The sequence below is a fragment of the Anastrepha ludens genome, chromosome 5 (genome assembly GCF_028408465.1).
Source record: "Anastrepha ludens isolate Willacy chromosome 5, idAnaLude1.1, whole genome shotgun sequence".
NCBI classification, from domain to species: Eukaryota; Metazoa; Arthropoda; class Insecta; order Diptera; family Tephritidae; genus Anastrepha; species Anastrepha ludens.
In genome coordinates, this window is record NC_071501.1 from 73,960,027 (window position 1) to 73,978,230 (window position 18,204).

The following is an 18,204-nucleotide window of genomic DNA, read 5'->3' on the forward strand; positions in this document are numbered from 1 at the left end:
AATATTAGAAATTTTGAAATAAATATCTTTATTTAAAAAAAATATTCATATGCCTCATATTAATATGTCTTATTAAATATTAATGTTTTATGATGGATAAAATAAATAATACAATAAAAAAGCCAAAACTTGGACGCAATAGTGAAAGTAGTGAAGAACGTAAATCAGCTGGCATGTAAAGCAGTTGCCACGTACAGGGTGGCTGATGAATTTTGCTACATTAAGAAACTCAAATAACTTTTTTTTTAGTGTATGGAATTCATTTATTTTTTTTCAAGTTGAAGGTCATTAAATTTTATTAAATGTAGCTTAACTAGTTTTAAAAATAATTGAATTTAAATGCCCCCATGCTCGTTGACACAAGTGCGGCATCTTAGTAAAAAGTTGTTCATTGCTGCTTTGAGAGTTGCGACAGGAATAGCCGCAATTGTTGCCCGAATGGATTGTTTTAGTTCATCCAAATTTGTTGGCTTTGTTTTATAAACTTCTTGTTTACATAAACCCCACAAGAAAAAGTCAGATGCAGTAAGGTCAGGCGACCTGGGGGGCCAACGAAATTCGGAGTTTCTTGAAATCAGTTTATTGGGAAATTTTCGTCGCAACTTTGTCATACCAGTCTGGGCTATGTGAGACGTTGCCCCATCTTGTTGAAACCACACAGAGTTGAAAGGAATTCTCTTTCAGCGTAGTTCTGGATAGAAAAATTCTTTCAGCATTTTCAAATAACGGTCTCCATTAACCGTAACGGTGTGACCATTTTCTTCAAAAAAATAAGGCCCGACAATACAGCGTGAAGAAAGCGCACACCACACTGTCACGCGAAGAGGATGCAATTCCGTCTCGTGGAGTATCTGTGGGTTAGAAGTACTCCATATTCGACAATTTTGTTTGTTCACATTGCCGTTTAAATCGAAATGGGCCTCATCAGACATGAAAATTCAGTTTAACATGTTTTGGTCTTCTTCCACCATTTGCAGGATCTTCTGGCGAAATTCCAAGCGAATCGGCAAGTCTGCTGCATTCAGTTTGTTAACCATTTGAATTTTGTAGGGAAATAAGTCTAAATCTTTGTGCATTATTGTTTGCAAAGACTGTCGGCTGACACCAAGTTGGGCAGATAAGCTTCTTGTTGAAACCCTTGGATTGCTTTGTATAGCTGCAGCTACAGCAGCGATCGTTTCCTCCGTCTGAACTGGTGGGTTTCGATGATAAGGCCTTCTTGCGACTGTTCCTTGCTCAGCAAAATTATTCACCAGTCTCATTATGGTCCATCTGCTCGGGGGATCGCCGCCAAACATCCGCCTGTACTCTCTCTGTACCAAAACTACGGACTCCAGTGCGTGATAGCGGCGGACTATCCAAATTCTTTGTCCCAGTTATCCATTTTAATAAATTTTAAAGATCAATCTGCAAATTAAAACAAAAATGGAACAGATAACTTAAAAAGAAAAAAAAGTTATTCAATTTTTTTTTGGTAGCGGCTTTCATCAGCCGCCCTGTATTTGACAATTGAGTGACGGCAGCATAGAAAATAAACAAGCCTTGGTGTGCATTGTCATCAGATATATTAGTACAGATAAAAATATGAGTAAAAGAAATAAAGTTCGAAAGCGCCAAAGAATATAAATCAGCATGGCAAGACCATCGTTAAGAAAAATTAGCCTTTTAAATCCTCTCGAACTATTAGAAATAATCATTGGAAACATTGGAATAAATGAGGAATATAGACTGGATATATCAAGCGGACTTGTGCGAAAGCGCCATATTGAAAATAAATTGTATGGGCGTGTCTGCAGAAGAAACCCGTTACTGTAGAAAAAAATATCAAGGCGCGTTTGTCTTTCCGAAATGCCCATAGAAACAAAGAAACGAAAAGTAATAGAGTAATTCATTTGTAATTAGTTATTAATTCCTAGGTCATCCAGTATAAATGCTCACCATTTTATGTTATTGTGGGGAAGTGCACTATTTCTCTGTCTAAATTTCACCTACAAATATAAGTAGATGATCTACTTTTTCGAGCTTAACTTTCAATCCGTAATCAAAAAGCAAGTTTTCCCATACAAAATTTCTCTCCCAAAATCTGAGATTAAGAAATAATCCTAGCTAATAACCATTCGGAATTCGCAGAGAGAACGTTGGTTCAAATCTCGGTGAAACACCAAAATTAAAAAAAAACATTTTTCTAATAGCGGTCGCCCCTCGGCAGGCAATGGCAAACCTCCGAGTGTATTTCTGCCACGAAACAGCTCCTCATAAAAATATCTGCCGTTCGGAGTCGGCTTGAAACTGTAGGTCCCTCCATTTGTGGAACAACATCAAGACGCACACCACAAATAGGAGGAGGAGCTCGGCCAAGCACCCAAAAAGGGTGTACGCGCCAATTATATATTGTATATATATAATAACCATACCTTCTGACATACAACTCTGTGTTTTCTGCGTAATAGATCATTATTTTTACGAATGTTAAGTCAAAGTAAAAACTAAATAAAATGAATGCCGGCAAAGAAAAAAGTTTTGTAAACATAATTATAATAAATATAAAAATATTATTAATTTTGCATTCATAGTACAGAAAAAACGTGTGTCCTATAACGCTTTGTCCTCTTAACTTACTTATAATAAAATATAATATCAAATTTCGCATGAGTATTGCTGCCATAATTTTTTGAAACCTCAGTAAACATTGTTTACGGATTTCCTCCAACTGTTTCTTACTAACAGCCAATTACGCAATTAAATTAGCTATTCCCTTTCCTTGTCTTTTCTTCACATCGCTAATAATAAATAAACAAACCAAAAACTCCAAAATATTCCACCAAAACAATTTCTATGAAGAAAAACCTTTAAAAGAAGTATTGAAGCTGATTGTCAATTTTGGAGGTAATTTGCCATATGTGAATGGGGAAATAATTTTGTGGATTTATTGGTAATTACTGCATATGTGAACGAACTTTAAGTCTTGCCTAATGGCCTCTGGTGACGGTCAAGCATTGTTTGACAAGAACTTTATATGTGTGCGTGTCGGGTGCTTGACGCTAATATCTAAAATTTTTGATTTTTACCGACAACAAGTATGTGTGACACGACGCTACCCGACTGCACTAACACATACAAAGCTCAGTCAAGCATGCTGTATCGTCACCAGAGGCCATAAGGAAACTCTTAGGCGTGGCATATACGAGCAATATTATTGTTTCAAACTTTAGTTACAAACATCCAATGCTATGGTCAATGTTACACGTGTATGAGAATGTTTTAAACAGGAAACGTAATATCATTTATTTTGTGGATGCAGAAGAGCCATATGGCATATAGGAGTTTGAAAAAAAGAGAGTCTTTTGAAACACTTATTAAAATTTATAAGCAAATGCATCCGAAATATTTTTTAGTTCCGCAGGTGATGACAGTTTCAGTTGCTTTAGTAAATTAATATGCGAAAGTTCATCTCTTTTGAAGTAAAAATTTTTAAGGCATAGTCTCTTTCTTTTTGGTTCTTTCAAACATTCATCAATAATTAATATTTACAAGAATTTTTTACGCTCTTGATAACTATATTCAATCGATTTTCAAAAAGTATGGTTGCGTTTTTCACGTTTTTTCTAAGTGGCAATATTACGGCAGCTATCAACCATGTTTGTAACTTATGATTGAAACAATGTTCCCCGTGTTCGCCGCGCTTTACTTTATCAAAAACTTGCTTTCAATTTGCAACACACCCACACTTTTTTACAACCTGTTTAAATGATCCAACGTCCACAGGTGGTTTATTAAATTTTGAAAATTTGCCTACCCCTACGTTTACACCAGGCGACTTTTAGTTGAGTAGGAGTTTGGTGTTTAGAAAGTGTAATGAGGTTGAAACACAAATTAATATCACTTAATATAATGCTTTTCCAGCATTCCAAAAAGTTTGTAATATATTAGTACACAATTTAAACAAGCATTATTTGTTGGCGACCAACCTTGTTGAAAGGCAAACGGCTTAATCATTCTACTAAGAGCTGTAAATATAGCAGAATTTCATTTTGCGTTGGCATTTCATGGTGGCCGCCATAGCCGAATGGCTTGGTACGTGTTTACCATTCGGAATTCAGAGAGAACGTAGGTTCGAATCTTGGTGCAAAACCAAAGTGGAAGTAAAGTTTTTTTCCCCCCTGCTGAGGGGGCCATTAAGGTGTATTTCTGCCATGAAAAATCTCTTCATACAAGATATCTGCCGTTCGGAGTCGGCTTGAAAGTGTAGGTCCCTCCATTTGTGGAACAACATCAAGACGCACTCCACAAATAGGAGGAAGAGCTCGGCCAAACACCTAGCATAAGTTACGCTCCAATTATATATTATATATATGACATGGTATAACTTTTATTTGAAACAATAAACAAAATTTCGCTAACTCAATCTATAAGCTGCTTTTATGCGCCAGATGTGCTAAACAGGTTAATGGAATTAGAAGTATATTTTTTTTTAATTTTTCTTAAGTTTCGTAATGCTATGTGTGAGATGATTTGCATACGATCAGCGTACGCATGTTGGGACGTAGAGTAAAAAATCACTGGTGCCAATCGCTCAGAGCGATAAGTGGCAACGCTACAAAATCAGCGGTAGGTGGCGCCTGAGGTCACTTAGTTGATTTTTCGTCAACCGATTTGAGCGGACGTGCATTCGTAGCATTTTCGTGACGCCATTTTATAATTGTTCTTTGGAGTGCGAAGTGTGAATTAGTTTTTATTAAAACGTAATTTTTCTAAAAATTGTTCAGAAAGTAAAACATCTGAAGGAAATATACTATGAGTGGAGGTGGAAATAATTCTGCTCGACCGCCACCAAGAATTGACGGCATGATTTCCCTAAAGGTGAGTGAAGTAATAATCGAGGATTTTCCATATTTCCGGTGTAGTAATTAGCGCAGCACACTTCAAAAAATTAAAAAAAAAAATTGGGTGAGTGAAATTTTGTGTATTGTTTTTCTTTGTAGGTTGATAATTTGACATATCGTACTACTCCTGAAGATTTAAGACGTGTCTTCGAACGTTGTGGCGAGGTTGGTGACATCTATATACCTCGCGATAGATATACTCGAGAAAGTCGAGGTTTTGCCTTTGTTAGGTAAGTTCAATCGAATATGAGTAGAGATAAAACAGATAGATAGTGTCTCAACATACCACCATCATTTTTCTGGGGCAACTGCGTGGGTCGATTCTAACCTCAAATACTATTGCACTTAATATATTTCATGGTTTCTTTCACAACCAGTATGAATCCATAATTTAAAGGTGCAAAAAACAAATATTTTCACTTTGCAACTGTTGTCTACGAATTTGTCCTAGTCAACCTACGTACGAAAGTAACAAACTATTTGAAGAATTCGGCGCTGTACAGTTACGATATATGAATTTCGTGTATAAAATATTTGCTTTGCTGTTTGCGTACCAGGAATAAGCTAAATATAAAGAGTTATTCTGAGCAAAAATGCATATATGAAATGCTTTAACTTTGCAACTGCTGTCTACGAAATAATCCTAGTCAGTTTACGTACGAATGCAACATATGTAAATAATTATGTTTAATTTATTTAATATATACTTATCTATAAATTCTTTCGGAAATGTGAAATAATTATTGCATTACCATGTTAAATTAAATTTTGATTGCAGATTTTATGATAAACGGGATGCTGAGGACGCATTAGAGGCTATGGATGGCCGCATGCTCGATGGCAGGGAGTTGCGTGTTCAGATGGCCCGTTACGGTCGTCCAACTTCGCCGACACGTCGCACCAATAACCGACGTGGAGGTGGAGGGGGCAGACGGCGTTCTCGTTCGCCTGTACGTAGACGGTCTCGTAGTCCTCGCCGTCGGTCGTATTCACCTAGATCTAGATCACGTTCGGCCGGGAGCCGTTCCCCTGTTCGACGTGGGAAGTTTTCACGGAGTCCAGTTGGGCGAAAATCTTTGAGCCGTAGCCAAAGTCGGAACGGAGTAGCAGCTGGACGCAGTGTGTCACGCAGTCGAAGTCGGTCTTAAAGATTGTGACTTGACGCAATAAATAAAATGGTTGATTTAATAAATCAGGTAAATTGATTTAAAGTAATTGCCTGTGTCAATATTCATAAAATTTTTTTTTTTTAGAATTGCCTAAATAATAGTGCACAGTACGCATAGAAATATCCGCGTATAGTTGATTAGCAGCGATTTCGTTTTAAAGCACGTGATTTGGGCATAGTTCTGCTAATTCAACAGGTATAACTTTTTAATATATCAATTGTAGCACTTCAAATACAAAAACATTTAAAAAGGAGAAATCAAAGATAAAAATAACAGGAAACTCAAACTTGCCCTTTGTCTATCTTTCCATTTATAATTACCCTAATTTCAGAGTGTATTCTCGTTTACGCATAACATCATTTCATACATTTCTAACTGATGTTAAATAATCACATTATTATACCCATTTCCACTTGAAGTGTACTACAATACATATTAACGTATTACTACCCGGAATATACAAAATATGTTAATAGATCGGTAGATTTTAATGCTTTTAATTTATGATAAATATGACCTTAAATTAAATAATATTTGGAAAAGCATTCTAATTTAATTTGTTTTCCATTTATTGGAAATCAGTTCTGTGAAATTAGGCTATCAATAACCAATAATTTGATTGATGAGATGAAAATAATAGTTTTAAAATTCTCCAAAATTATTTGTATTCGTATATTTAAATCTGAAAAGTAATATGAACGTATTGTAAGTTTTATAAAAAAGAATAAATGTATTCCAAGTAATTTTATGCAATAAGCGTATAGGCTATATAATAATAGGAATTCTGAAAATCCCTACGTACTTGTTTTGACTCAATACCAAAATCAATTTGTAATTTCAACATAAGGCCTACATACGAATTACACAACACATCATCCAAATGTTTGCATCATTAAGTTGCTAAATTTTTGTGTAATTTTTATGTAGTTTACACTTTATAAAACCCAATCTAATTACATGGCTTGATATATTTTTTACACTTCTATATAATGCAGGCAAACAAAGATTGCTGTATGAGCTGCTGTAAGAGCGCGAAAGAGATAAAGGCAGAGACAGTAAAATGAAATATAAAAGAAATTTATGGGGAGAAAGAATATGCAAGGAATATATGCAGGAGGCAGAGATTCTTATATTTATTGGTGATTGCTGCGTAGAGAATTTACAATATACGTACTCCTGCTACTCTTGTTGCTGCTACAGCTGCTGTTTGCTGTAATATTTATACACCACTCGGGCCGATGCACTTACAATTTACTGCCTAATTATGCCTAACACTTGACTGGATTTCTCGTACATCGTCTAGAGAAACGCTAATCAAGTGCTAAGCTCACTATAAATTATTGTTCGAGTTCGCATCCTGTAGAGTAAAATGTTGCTGTTTACTGAGAGTGATGTTGCTGCCTCTGCTGCTGCATCAATCTAGTTATGTAACGTAGATACAAAATCCAGCCAAAGTACTTCCTTTAAATGCAGATACTTGATAGTAAATAAGTATTCCGAAGCCTGCTACGTACGACCAGCCATTTAATTTTTATATCTGGTAGGCGGTTAGCGGTTGGCGGTTTCAGTGTATATGCGCAGCAGTTGGAGCGGTATAAGGATAGAAAGTTTTGATTGATGCATGCGTAAATCTTGAAACCTGTACTTGATCCAAAAGTTCAGCGAAATCTATGATATCGGACAAATATTTGAAGGCAGTCCAGTAGTATTTATAGCGGCATGCTTAAATGCGTAGACAATGCCGTAGTACGTATAACTGGTGCAAGTAGCTGTAGCCGGTAGCTGTGTGTTGCTGCTATATGCTGTTATTCACTTCAGTACGCTTCATCGTACGTTGTTCATCTTCGTTTGGGTGGTAGTTAATGACTTTTTGATGTTGGTGGTCTGCTGTTTCGAGTTCTGAATGGTTGCTGTTTCCCCGAAAGATTTTATTTCTCCAAGTTTGCAGCACAGGTTAATCAGTGAATTTTCGACACTTCCGAAGTTAAACTGCGATTCAAGGGGTGCGATGACTGGGAAGTTCAAAACTAAAAAAATCTTGGTAAATGAGAGACGATTTTGGTACAGGTAGGTGATTGTAAATTTATGTAATAATGAGTTTTATTGCAGAACAAGATTTACCAATTTAGAAATAAAAATAAAATTGGATGTGACGTATCAAAACTGTTTTTTTATTGATAAATATATTAGGCCCAGAATGAATGATAATAAAGTTAGCACTTCAAACTCAGTCTTTTGCGCTTTTTACTCATTACAGTTTCTCGTCCGAACCCAGTTTTCTTGATAAACATACGATCTAGAGAAGGGTTGGCCATGTGTCTTTTTCTGGTCGAGATATCCTGTCCTTCACGCTATTAGCATCACGTTTGATAAAAGTGCACTGAGTTAGTAGGCACAAAAATGAAATCCAGGAAGCATAAAGCAATTCAAACTTCGGGTTCGCAACGGTAATGTGTTATGTGGCTGTTGGTGTAAGTTGCCCAATATTTTTGTGGGACTCTGCTGTACTGATGTGACCACCGGATATAAAACTACTTCGCCAATTGATAGTTTGCGCTTCACCGCCGCAATCGAATTGTTCGTTCGAGGCTGTCATTCCACAGGGTCAGCGTACAAAATCCACTGGCCCTGAAATAGTAGAAAGGTTGTGTTTTCCAATAGCCATATTCCATCACTTGCATTAAAAAAAGTCCTTAAAATACCACCTGCTGTTCGAAGGTGTCATAAAAGAGTAGATTCCTTCATTTGTGGAACAAGACCAAAACATGCACCATAAATTGGCGAAAGCTCGTGTGAATTATATGCATATTTAATATATTCCGTGCATGAAACGGCAAGGTTTTTTTTTTTACAAACCTCGAAGCACCATTAAAAAGTACCTCAAACCATTTGTCGTCTAAAACCTGTAGGCTCCTCCATTTGTGGAACAACATCGAAATGCACGCCAAAAATGGGAGAAGGAGCTCGGTGAAACATCCAAACCAGGTGTACGCGCCAATTATTTATTTTTATATATTCCAGGTGTGAAGAGTTCAAGCTATTATTTTAATTCGCAATGTGTGGTCCATGCAAACTGGAATTAAGTTCTTAAATAATAAATAAACTACTCTGTAACTTAACTTACTTATACTTCATTATGTTCTGCTTATTATGCTAGAAATTCACATTTGAAATGTATGCCATATCTAACTTGGTAACCCCTCGCTGTTGCCAATAGTGGTTTTTTCAATTACCATGGTGTTTAACGAGCAAAGATTTATTTCTTTAGTAAGCGTACGCATTTGCTCTCAACTACAATAACTAATTTCAAAAGAAAAAGCTCGGTTTTTATATTCTTTTTGTTTTATAAATTCTAATAATTTTAGTTGCGGAACTCATATGAGCCGTAATATTAACATAATGCCGAAGATGAAGATACGCATACGGAATGCCTGGTATGAACCAGACTTGAGTAGTGAGGGGATTTATCTTTGTCCAATGCCTCAACCACCTCCATCGCCAGCAGGTGCGTTATGGTCCACAAACTTGAAACCGCACGAAAGGCTCTTCTATCATCAGACATTGAATTCTGTACGACAAAGTAAACGTTTTATTGCAACACCACAAATACCTCGTGATTCGTTGGATTTTAGGCTACAAGCGCGCTACGATCACTCCCATGAAATATTTCCAGAACCCGTGGATACAGTATTACAACGAGAAACTTGTGCCTACCAAAGAATTGATGGTGATAGCCAAGATAATATTGTGGAGCTGAAATCCTTTCGTGTTTTACAGAATGTCAAGACAGTACAGTTGCCAGCAAGTGACGCCCAAGATCATCCTTTAAAAATTGGTGGTATTAAAGAGAAGATTTCGCCACATAGTGTTAAATTAATCAACAGTGGTGTGCACAGTCAATTGGTAAACAATGGATTTTCACGACAAACTGGAGATGGGAATTTTTTCCGTTATTAGACATAACTTTTATTTATAACATAAAAATTAATTGAAAAATTGCTTCAGAAAATGTCGTTCATAGTAGCTCCGAATTTTGCATATGCACATGATTCAATTAAATAATAATAATTGATTCATGATATATACCAAAACCAGAAGTTGCCCAAATTTATTAAAAATATTTATCCTTCATTACAATTCAATCATAAGAAAAATTTAAATAAAGCAAATAAGTACATCACGCTTCCCATTTTGGTTGTTTACTTTTGCTTTCATCACTTTTCTCAGAAAGTGTGCGATCCGGATGAATCCCTTTTTGTTTTTGTTTCTTGTTTTGGTTACGATGACTTTTTGCTGCTTTGTCTTGGCCAATCCTATAAAAACCGGAACATAATTTGAATTTTGTTAGCAGTTTCTTAAGGAAATTAAAAAAGAAAAATATTAATAATTGATACACATAATGCACTCACATTATGGTCGCTCTGGTGCCAGGACCCCAATACGCAGTTGGATTTGCTTGGAAGCGCGTTAGAGCATTGCGGCGACTGTAGGGATTCGCCTCGGGGTGTAGATCGTTAAAAATATAGTCTTCTCTTTGGGGTGAACGGTCCAGTATAGCTTTAAGTGCTGTACCCTCTACCAAACGATCCGTCTTTACGGGATGTATTTTAGCCCAGCAGCGCAAAATATCCCATAAAACCGCCGCTGGTGCATCTGTTTTAATAGAATTTTTACTGGCATGCGAGAATGAAACGCGATATCCTGCATGCAGAAGCGCCGAACGAAATTTGAGCACCGGAATATTCTCCAACTTAAGCACACAACAAAGTTTATCTAATACGTAGTACAATGGTACGTCGGATAACTCTTCACGCACCACCGACAGCACACCTTCCAAACGCCGTTGTGTGCCCAATTCACAGAGGGGTTTTCTCTCTATGGCATGTAGCAATTCGTTGACGAAATCAATGTCATGTATAGGATGAGACCAAATTGGACCGCCCATCTACATTGAAAATAACGTGATTAGATTTAAAAGCAACTACAGACTTAAGTGATTGCTTTGACTTACGTGATGCTTATGACCACAGTGCTCACAGTTCGCGCTAACATTTGGCCCAGTGGGAATGCCAAACTTCGTTTGAGTTTTACCATTGGTTGTGGTGGTGGTTTTAACATTGCCCAGCGGTTGTAGTGTAAACGTGTCACAACCGGTGCATTGAAAAACTACCGACTGCTTGCTGTAAAAAATAAAATGATTTGGAATGTGCAATTGGTGGAACACACAGCCGATGTGCTACTCACCTCATGCTATATTTACACTTCGCTTGACTACTGTGTACCCTCACAAAAACCCGTATATAAAAGTCGACCGAAATGCTCAAAAGTGGTTCAATATATTTGCCATAACGATTTGCATGCATCTCAATACTGTGCAGAAGTATGCGCAACGCCATTTCATGACAGCATTTTAAACGCAACGGCACAGACCCATATTTGGCATAGCAGGCTTCAGGTGTGTTGCCGGCTAGGACTGACATATCAGTCGCTGTTACAAGCAGTAAACCACCATTGGCGATAGCTTGTATAGCTCCATCTAGAAACCGATTGGGACAGCCATACGGATCTATATCTATAGCATCAAAGCGTTTATTATTGGCTGTAGAAAGATACATAAGCGTCCTAAAAGCAATAATTGAATAAAATGTTCCCAATTTTTTTTTTTTTTAACTCACATTGCATCTGATTGACTTGGAACAATTATACCTTCTACGTCATTGTGTCGTACATTTTCCCGTATAGAATCAACTGCTCCCTTTGAAAGGTCATTGGCAATAATCTCTCGCACACCAACTATTTCTTTCGCATAACGAATGCTACGCAACCCCGTTGCAGAAAGTGCCTCCAATATGCGTAGACCGTTGTCGTATTTCACTCCAGCAGTGCATACGCTATCGTCACCCTTTATAGAGTCATCTGCCACATCTTTTGTATTTTTGCATGCTGCCGTTTCCCTCTCCTTTCGTAAGCGTTGTGCAAATACATTAAGCACGGCAATACTTAGGTCACGATTAAATTCTTGCACTGGATTGTAAAAGACGCTGCCTCCAGAAACAATTTCAGCACTGCACTCTTTTATCACCCTTTCAGGTATACAAACACTTGCCGCCGAAGGATCTGTTGTGGCCTGAGAATTTATGATACATTTTTGGGTAAGAAAATAACGGAAGGTTTTCAAAACATGCAAAATACTTTATTATTTGATGTAGCTTCCAATTCCATATTTTTCCGGATTTGCTTTGCATCCACGTTTTTAAAAACAGCTGGCTGTAGGTGTAGAAAGTTGCGTTGCCATTTCAAACGGATTAGGAAATTGCAAGCTGTACAAACGATCCTGTTCGTTTGAGCATTGTATATATAATTCATAATTCAAAAGATACCGCTATTCTTCGGCATTGAGTGCGAATTAGCACCTTTGAGTTTGTAAAATTATTTGTGCGCAAGTAAAGAAAAAGTGGTGTAAGTGGCAGCCTTAGCATAGCTAAAGGGTGTTTTTTTATAGGCGGAACTCTGGAACTATTTTTATTAGATAGCTCACGTTCTGTCACATAATTTCTGCAACATTGGCAACTTCACGCGTTCAGTAGGTGAAATGTTGATAATCTGATGATAATTAGCTAATCAAGTACAGTATAAAGTTTTCATTGCGAAGTTGAAATGGAAGAAAAAAAGTAATTTATTTAAACGTATTTATTCAATAAATACTACTTTGAAGTTAAGAACTGTTTATTTATAGTGCAAAATTAAGTTCAAATTATTCATATTTTCAAACATCACGTTCGGCGCGAAATAATTTCTGAAATTTTGGGGCAGTTAATCGCCGAGTATTAGCAACAGGCCATCAAAAAAGGTCGCACTTTTGCCGTAAATAATGAGAGCGGCGAACACACCCTAGATTTCAGGCATGTGGCCGCCGCAACTGGCGAGTATATGGCATAATCTGGAGGTAAAATTTTCGTACACTCTTGGTGGTAAATCAGGTTTTATGGCGTTAATAGCGCTTCCAATGTTGAATTGCAAGTGCTTAATTGTTAATGATCCCCATAAAAAATAAACCAAAGGGATGAAATCACGCAATTGAGGTGGCCAGTGACTTCATTTACCCATATAGTGCCCCAAACGATTCCAGAAAAAGTGGAAGCAATGACTTTCGACAATGGTTTGTGATCATAGCAGTAAAATAAATCATATGTATACCTCAAACAAATATTGACGATTTACAAATTGCTTAGTCCGGCGAAATAGGCCCTTCAGAATAAATTCGTAGCGGGTTATCCATGCTGTGACTGCAACTGCCACAGAAAATACCACTGCCGTTTTAAAGTTCTTCTTTATTCTTTACCCATTAACATTTAACAATTAACATGAATTTCAAATCATTTATTTGATTTAATTAATATATAATTTTATATATTTTTTCGTTTCTATTATTTATTTATTGTGAACTAAAATAAATCGTACTGTGAATGTTTTTGTTATGTCCACACCGATGGCTCAACCTATGCAATCAGCTGTTCCCAATGAAAAAAATATAAGAATATAAGAGGCAGTAATTTAAAATTTTTCCAACTTTGGTTTTTTGAATAGGGAAAATGAATAAAATTTGTAGCAGCTTAATCTGTGTGCTGCGCCCATCCAGCATTGAAAAAGCCTACACAACCTCGGTCATTCTCGGGCGGAGGATTTCTTTTAAAAGCGAATTGTCGCTTGATAAATTATACCCCAACAGTCGCCTGAAGCTTTATACGCCCCCACCGGTAAATAATTCTTAAATTATTTACTTCATAAGTAATATTTTCAATTTCACAGCCTACAAATTCAGGGGACAAATTCTCTGGTTTCATACCAATCAATAAACTTGAAATAACATACAGCCGCAGCTCCGGACCTGGTGGGCAGCACGTGAATTGCGTAAACACAAAGGTGGACTTGCGTTTCAAATTGGCAAACGCAGAATGGATACCAGAAAAGACGAGGCTAAAGCTACTGGAAGCTGTAAGTGAAAATAACTTCAAGTTGTAAATCCAAAGTAGCTCTTACGTTTAAAGTGTGGTTATGTTCCCATTGACTTGAAACCGTTCATGGACATAGGGCAATTGCAATTACATATTTCCGAAATTTCCGGCATGTAATTAGTCTTTTTTGTTCTTACAAATCGCGTCTTCAAGAACTAGCAGTATTACACAATTTTTACTGTTGGGGGGGGAATATTTTCAGCTGTTACAACAAATGCACGGATAAGTTTTAAACGGAAATGTAGAGGGCAAATTATGAAAGCTTTAAACTCAATGCTTTTCTAAAATATTTGCGTTTCGACTTAACTCAAAAAATAAGTGATTATTTTATCTTGTTACACTTCAGTTACAGAATAAGCTCACCAAGGAAGGTTACTTTGTCATAAAAAGCGATTTGACACGATCACAGCAAATGAATTTGGCTGATGCCTTGGAGAAGCTACGTAACTTAATACGTGAATACGAAATAGAAAAACCTCCGCCGACAGAAGAAAGCTTAGAGAAGTTGCGTCGTAGGTAAGTTAGTCAAAATTAGTTTAATTTCGCACTTTCTTGCCAGTTATATCAATTTATTATCCCCACAGACTGGAAAAATCTGCGCGTGAACGTCTGTTGGTGAAACGCCAACGATCACTTACTAAATCTTCGAGGCAAGGGCCAAATATCACGGACTTGTAGAAAATGTTGAATTGTAAAAGAGATTTTTTTTTCCAAAAAGTAAACTTGTGAACGTTTTGTAAATTGTTTAATTGAAGAAGAAAAACTGCAAATAAACATTTTTAAGTTAGAACGTGTATATACACTAGCTCATGTATGTTTGTAAGAATAAGTAACGTTAATGGTTATGAACTTGCATGGAAACTACAATTGTTGACTATTAACATTGATTTAAGCTGCATCCACTAAGCATCCATTTCATCACCCAGATCATCTACGGGTGTTACGATAAATTTGCGTCGTTTGCGTTCGTCTAATGTGCTAGTAGGCGTATTAGTCATTGAAGATCGTGAAGATGGATTCGCTGTAGACGAATCTGCCTCGCCTACTGTATTCAAAACATTGGTGGTATGGCAGTTTGCCTTAGTGGGCAATGTTGTACGGCGAGGAAGCTTTAAATATATATTTTATAGTTATCAAAACGATATAAGAAAATAATTAATATTTACGCTGCCTGCAAAAATCTCGTAAGTTTTTCCATAATCTCCAGTGAGACTTGTTGGATGGCGATAAAAACTGCCTCGGTTTCTATAAAGGAGAAAACATTTACGACAGAAATATGAATATGTACATACATACCTAATTGGCTTTAAAAAATTGTAACACGGTTCATAAAAACATTTATATGATTACTTACCTCCTATAGTTAAGTGTCTGTTGTTGATTCATAGTCGAGTATAAACGCTCAATTTGATGTACAGTCAAATAATTATCATTTCTTTCATCTAGTGCAGATCGGCCAAACAATTGTCTATTTCCAATCGGAGACCAGGTGTTTTGGTAAGAGGCGTCATCCAAACGTATTGCCCTCAACCAATCATAATCAATACCCAATGCTTTTTGATCTTCTCTAGGAAGATTGGCAAACTCATCGATGAGTGCTGTATTGGTGTCGATACCGTTTTTGGGAAGACCTCTTGCGATTTTTATGTGATGCTTCCAAAATTCTCGATGATTTCTGGAAATAACAGGAGCTATTTCTTTTACTTTCAGTACCAAAACGCCCATAATATATACACAGATTATATTCGAGATGGTCACTAGCATACTAATGACACCCAAAATGACCAACTCTTTGGCCTGATTGTCGGAAAATGTGCGTGACTTCACAATGAGATTGAAACGAGAATCATCCGTTTCGAATAATATGTAAATGAGAGATAAGGCCCAGAGGACGCCCTGTTGAAATTGAAGAAAAGAAAATTTTGTAAATAAATAAATTCGAAACTGAACCATATCGGCTGAGAGAACTAGGAATGGTATTCAATTTACAGACTACTTGATTGATAACTTAAACATTTCTTTATATCTCCAAAAAATTAGTATATTTCAACTTTCGCACGTATAAGATATTAATTTCATCCAATACGAACAATTGCATTTAACTATAATTAAAAGCATAGTTTTTACGTTTATTACAAGAAAACTTACCGCATTGATGGCCGGCGGCAGGAGGGATGCCGATATTGCAACACCCACGAGTGACCCAATATTTCCCCCAAGAATAGCTACAGCAGCTGCTGCACCAGAAGGTATTGCCGTGAACAATCCAACCAGCAGTGAGTGCAATTCACTGCGTGAAAGCATTTCAGCCGTTAATCCTTCGCCATTGCCATAACGCTCATCGAGAGTGCAGATGATTAAACCGAAAATAAAGCCAACAACTGTTGCAATTAATACGCCGATTAACTCATTTCTTAGTCCCAAAGTACGCAGTGTAGGATCTTTGATAGCGGTACCGAAAATTGCCGCAATTATTGGGCCCATCAACGGGGAAACCAGCATACTTGCTGCTAGAAAAATAGTGCTATTCTCAGCCAAACCAATGGCGGCCAAAATGCTGATGAAGAAATTTGTAAAATATGTGTTTAAATAAAATCATCGCAATTTAAAATAAACCCAACTTACGTTGCTGAAATTAGCAAAATAAGAAAGTCAAATGTAATGGCTGCATCCTGGCGTACATCACGCACGATTTGCGCAACATTCAGTCGACTTCTTACCGAGTTCATGAAACGATTCCAAACGCCTTGCTTTTGTTCGTAGAAATTGCTTTAAAATTGAATGCTTCCGCATTGTAGCTGTGAAGATTTGTATAGACAAAAAGAAAATAAATACTTACACATCGTCGTTGTCTTGTGATGAATCGCCCTCGGTATCTCGTCTAAATGTTTTCGAGACCAAGCAATTCATTACCGATACAGAGGATCCGACACGATCGCCAATACCCCACTCGTAAAGTTTATGCAATAAGTTTTCATAGTTCTCATTAAACTCAACTGTAAATATTATCTTATAAGAAAATTTCATTTTAAAATAATATTTTATAACAATATCGTTAACAATAACAGTAAGATTTGTTTTATGTGCGAATAAAAAAATTTACTTAAAAAACTCGAACGTGAAAGGTACGTCTGAAAAGGAACATTGAATTCAAATAAATCACTTAAATCTCCCACGAAGGAAAAAATTTTAAATTTTACGCGTACTACATACAAACACACACACACATATGTATATATATATATATAAATGCTTACTTGATATACACGACCATCGGCATCTTTCGTCCAAAACGCATTGAATATTTGAGATTTTTTCAATATTTCACGCAGTACTGTCTCCATGCACGAATCGCTAGGAATATTTATTTGTGCTGAATCTGTTTTCCTTTGCCGGCGGCTTGAATATGAGAGAACGTCACGCAAACCTTCCCAAGATCTTCGTACAAAATCTGAGCCATCCTTGGAATTGCCAGAAAAAATTAAATGTTATATTGTAATAGCTACAATTTTGGCGATAAATTCATAAGTGCCACTAGAAAACCGTCAACTCACCGCATTCTCCAAATCAATGTCTTTTGCACTGTCTGAAGCGCTGCCTATGCTACTTTCTCTAGCGATGGTGTTCTTAAGTATTTGTCCAGCATTCCCAAATAAGAACTTTTTATTTCTTTCAGATTTCCGACGTTTCGGAAATGTACTGTATTGCTGATCCTGCGTCTGAGGCGTTAGAGGATTTTCCATTTTAGCGCCAAGGCTAACAGCGTCAATCTCTTCAGTATTTGTTGACAGTTCTTCGGGTACGTTGATGATAATTGCTGGATTGGTTAGCGTTGCAGTTGTTGCAGGTGTGGAAATTAATTTTTCACTATCTTGCATGTAGTCGTTAGCATCTGCGTCAGGTTTTTTCCTTGAAAATTCACTACGCAGCTTTAACTCTTCAGCTTCCGTGGGTATGGTAATAATAAACAAAACAACGGCCATTTGGAAAAAATAATTATGTATTTTTTTTCCGAAAAGAAAACAATAACGACATAAATATATGTAATAGTTTTGATTCAACAATTTCGAATATTTTGTTTTAGACGAAACTGTGACAAATTCACGTCAATACATAAAGATTAAGAACTAAATATAA

The 18,204-nt window shown here is 36.7% G+C and overlaps 5 protein-coding genes across 5 annotated transcripts; 3 read left to right on the forward strand and 2 right to left on the reverse strand.

The window, feature by feature from the left end:
• Positions 1 to 4,662: 4,662 nt before the first annotated feature.
• LOC128865220 (serine/arginine-rich splicing factor 2) lies at positions 4,663 to 6,800 on the forward strand. Its single transcript, XM_054105345.1, has 4 exons — positions 4,663 to 4,860; positions 4,983 to 5,113; positions 5,662 to 6,079; positions 6,137 to 6,800. The coding sequence occupies exons 1-3, from the start codon at positions 4,795 to 4,797 to the stop codon at positions 6,029 to 6,031; spliced, it is 567 nt and encodes a 188-aa protein (XP_053961320.1). The 5' UTR covers positions 4,663 to 4,794; the 3' UTR covers positions 6,032 to 6,079; positions 6,137 to 6,800.
• Positions 6,158 to 10,077, forward strand: LOC128865219 (protein CFAP276). Its single transcript, XM_054105344.1, has 2 exons — positions 6,158 to 6,247; positions 7,048 to 10,077. Exon 2 carries the CDS (start codon positions 9,431 to 9,433, stop codon positions 10,007 to 10,009), a length of 579 nt encoding a protein of 192 aa, XP_053961319.1. The 5' UTR covers positions 6,158 to 6,247; positions 7,048 to 9,430; the 3' UTR covers positions 10,010 to 10,077.
• On the reverse strand, positions 10,059 to 12,575 carry LOC128865216 (tRNA (guanine(26)-N(2))-dimethyltransferase). Its single transcript, XM_054105342.1, has 6 exons — positions 12,245 to 12,575; positions 11,728 to 12,179; positions 11,297 to 11,674; positions 11,064 to 11,232; positions 10,462 to 10,997; positions 10,059 to 10,365 (listed from the first exon to the last, which is right to left on the reverse strand). Exons 1-6 carry the CDS (start codon positions 12,416 to 12,418, stop codon positions 10,230 to 10,232), a joined length of 1,845 nt encoding a protein of 614 aa, XP_053961317.1. The 5' UTR covers positions 12,419 to 12,575; the 3' UTR covers positions 10,059 to 10,229.
• A 974-nt stretch (positions 12,576 to 13,549) lies between these two features.
• LOC128865218 (peptidyl-tRNA hydrolase ICT1, mitochondrial) lies at positions 13,550 to 14,863 on the forward strand. The gene is made up of 4 exons (XM_054105343.1): positions 13,550 to 13,809; positions 13,862 to 14,047; positions 14,414 to 14,583; positions 14,652 to 14,863. Exons 1-4 carry the CDS (start codon positions 13,645 to 13,647, stop codon positions 14,743 to 14,745), a joined length of 615 nt encoding a protein of 204 aa, XP_053961318.1. The 5' UTR covers positions 13,550 to 13,644; the 3' UTR covers positions 14,746 to 14,863.
• On the reverse strand, positions 14,786 to 18,204 carry LOC128865215 (uncharacterized). The gene is made up of 8 exons (XM_054105341.1): positions 17,622 to 18,204; positions 17,325 to 17,528; positions 16,907 to 17,076; positions 16,693 to 16,836; positions 16,216 to 16,624; positions 15,422 to 15,963; positions 15,234 to 15,312; positions 14,786 to 15,176 (listed from the first exon to the last, which is right to left on the reverse strand). Exons 1-8 carry the CDS (start codon positions 18,048 to 18,050, stop codon positions 14,970 to 14,972), a joined length of 2,184 nt encoding a protein of 727 aa, XP_053961316.1. The 5' UTR covers positions 18,051 to 18,204; the 3' UTR covers positions 14,786 to 14,969.

Bases quoted from the DNA above. Each gene is read 5' to 3' on its own strand.
- LOC128865220 (XM_054105345.1), top strand. From the start codon at position 4,795: ATGAGTGGAGGTGGAAATAATTCTGCTCGACCGCCACCAAGAATTGAC. The intron at 4,861-4,982 runs GTGAGTGAAGTA...TTTTCTTTGTAG, and splicing joins ACGGCATGATTTCCCTAAAG to GTTGATAATTTGACATATCG. The intron at 5,114-5,661 runs GTAAGTTCAATC...TTTTGATTGCAG, and splicing joins CGAGGTTTTGCCTTTGTTAG to ATTTTATGATAAACGGGATG.
- LOC128865219 (XM_054105344.1), top strand. From the start codon at position 9,431: ATGAGCCGTAATATTAACATAATGCCGAAGATGAAGATACGCATACGG.
- LOC128865216 (XM_054105342.1), bottom strand. From the start codon at position 12,418: ATGAATTATATATACAATGCTCAAACGAACAGGATCGTTTGTACAGCT. The intron at 11,233-11,296 runs GTGAGTAGCACA...TATTTTTTACAG, and splicing joins AAGTGTAAATATAGCATGAG to CAAGCAGTCGGTAGTTTTTC. The intron at 10,366-10,461 runs GTGAGTGCATTA...CGGTTTTTATAG, and splicing joins GGCACCAGAGCGACCATAAT to GATTGGCCAAGACAAAGCAG.
- LOC128865218 (XM_054105343.1), top strand. From the start codon at position 13,645: ATGAATAAAATTTGTAGCAGCTTAATCTGTGTGCTGCGCCCATCCAGC. The intron at 13,810-13,861 runs GTAAATAATTCT...TCAATTTCACAG, and splicing joins AGCTTTATACGCCCCCACCG to CCTACAAATTCAGGGGACAA. The intron at 14,048-14,413 runs GTAAGTGAAAAT...GTTACACTTCAG, and splicing joins GGCTAAAGCTACTGGAAGCT to TTACAGAATAAGCTCACCAA.
- LOC128865215 (XM_054105341.1), bottom strand. From the start codon at position 18,050: ATGGCCGTTGTTTTGTTTATTATTACCATACCCACGGAAGCTGAAGAG. The intron at 16,837-16,906 runs GTAAGTATTTAT...TCAATTTTAAAG, and splicing joins TCACAAGACAACGACGATGT to CAATTTCTACGAACAAAAGC. The intron at 15,964-16,215 runs GTAAGTTTTCTT...CAATTTCAACAG, and splicing joins TGCCGCCGGCCATCAATGCG to GGCGTCCTCTGGGCCTTATC.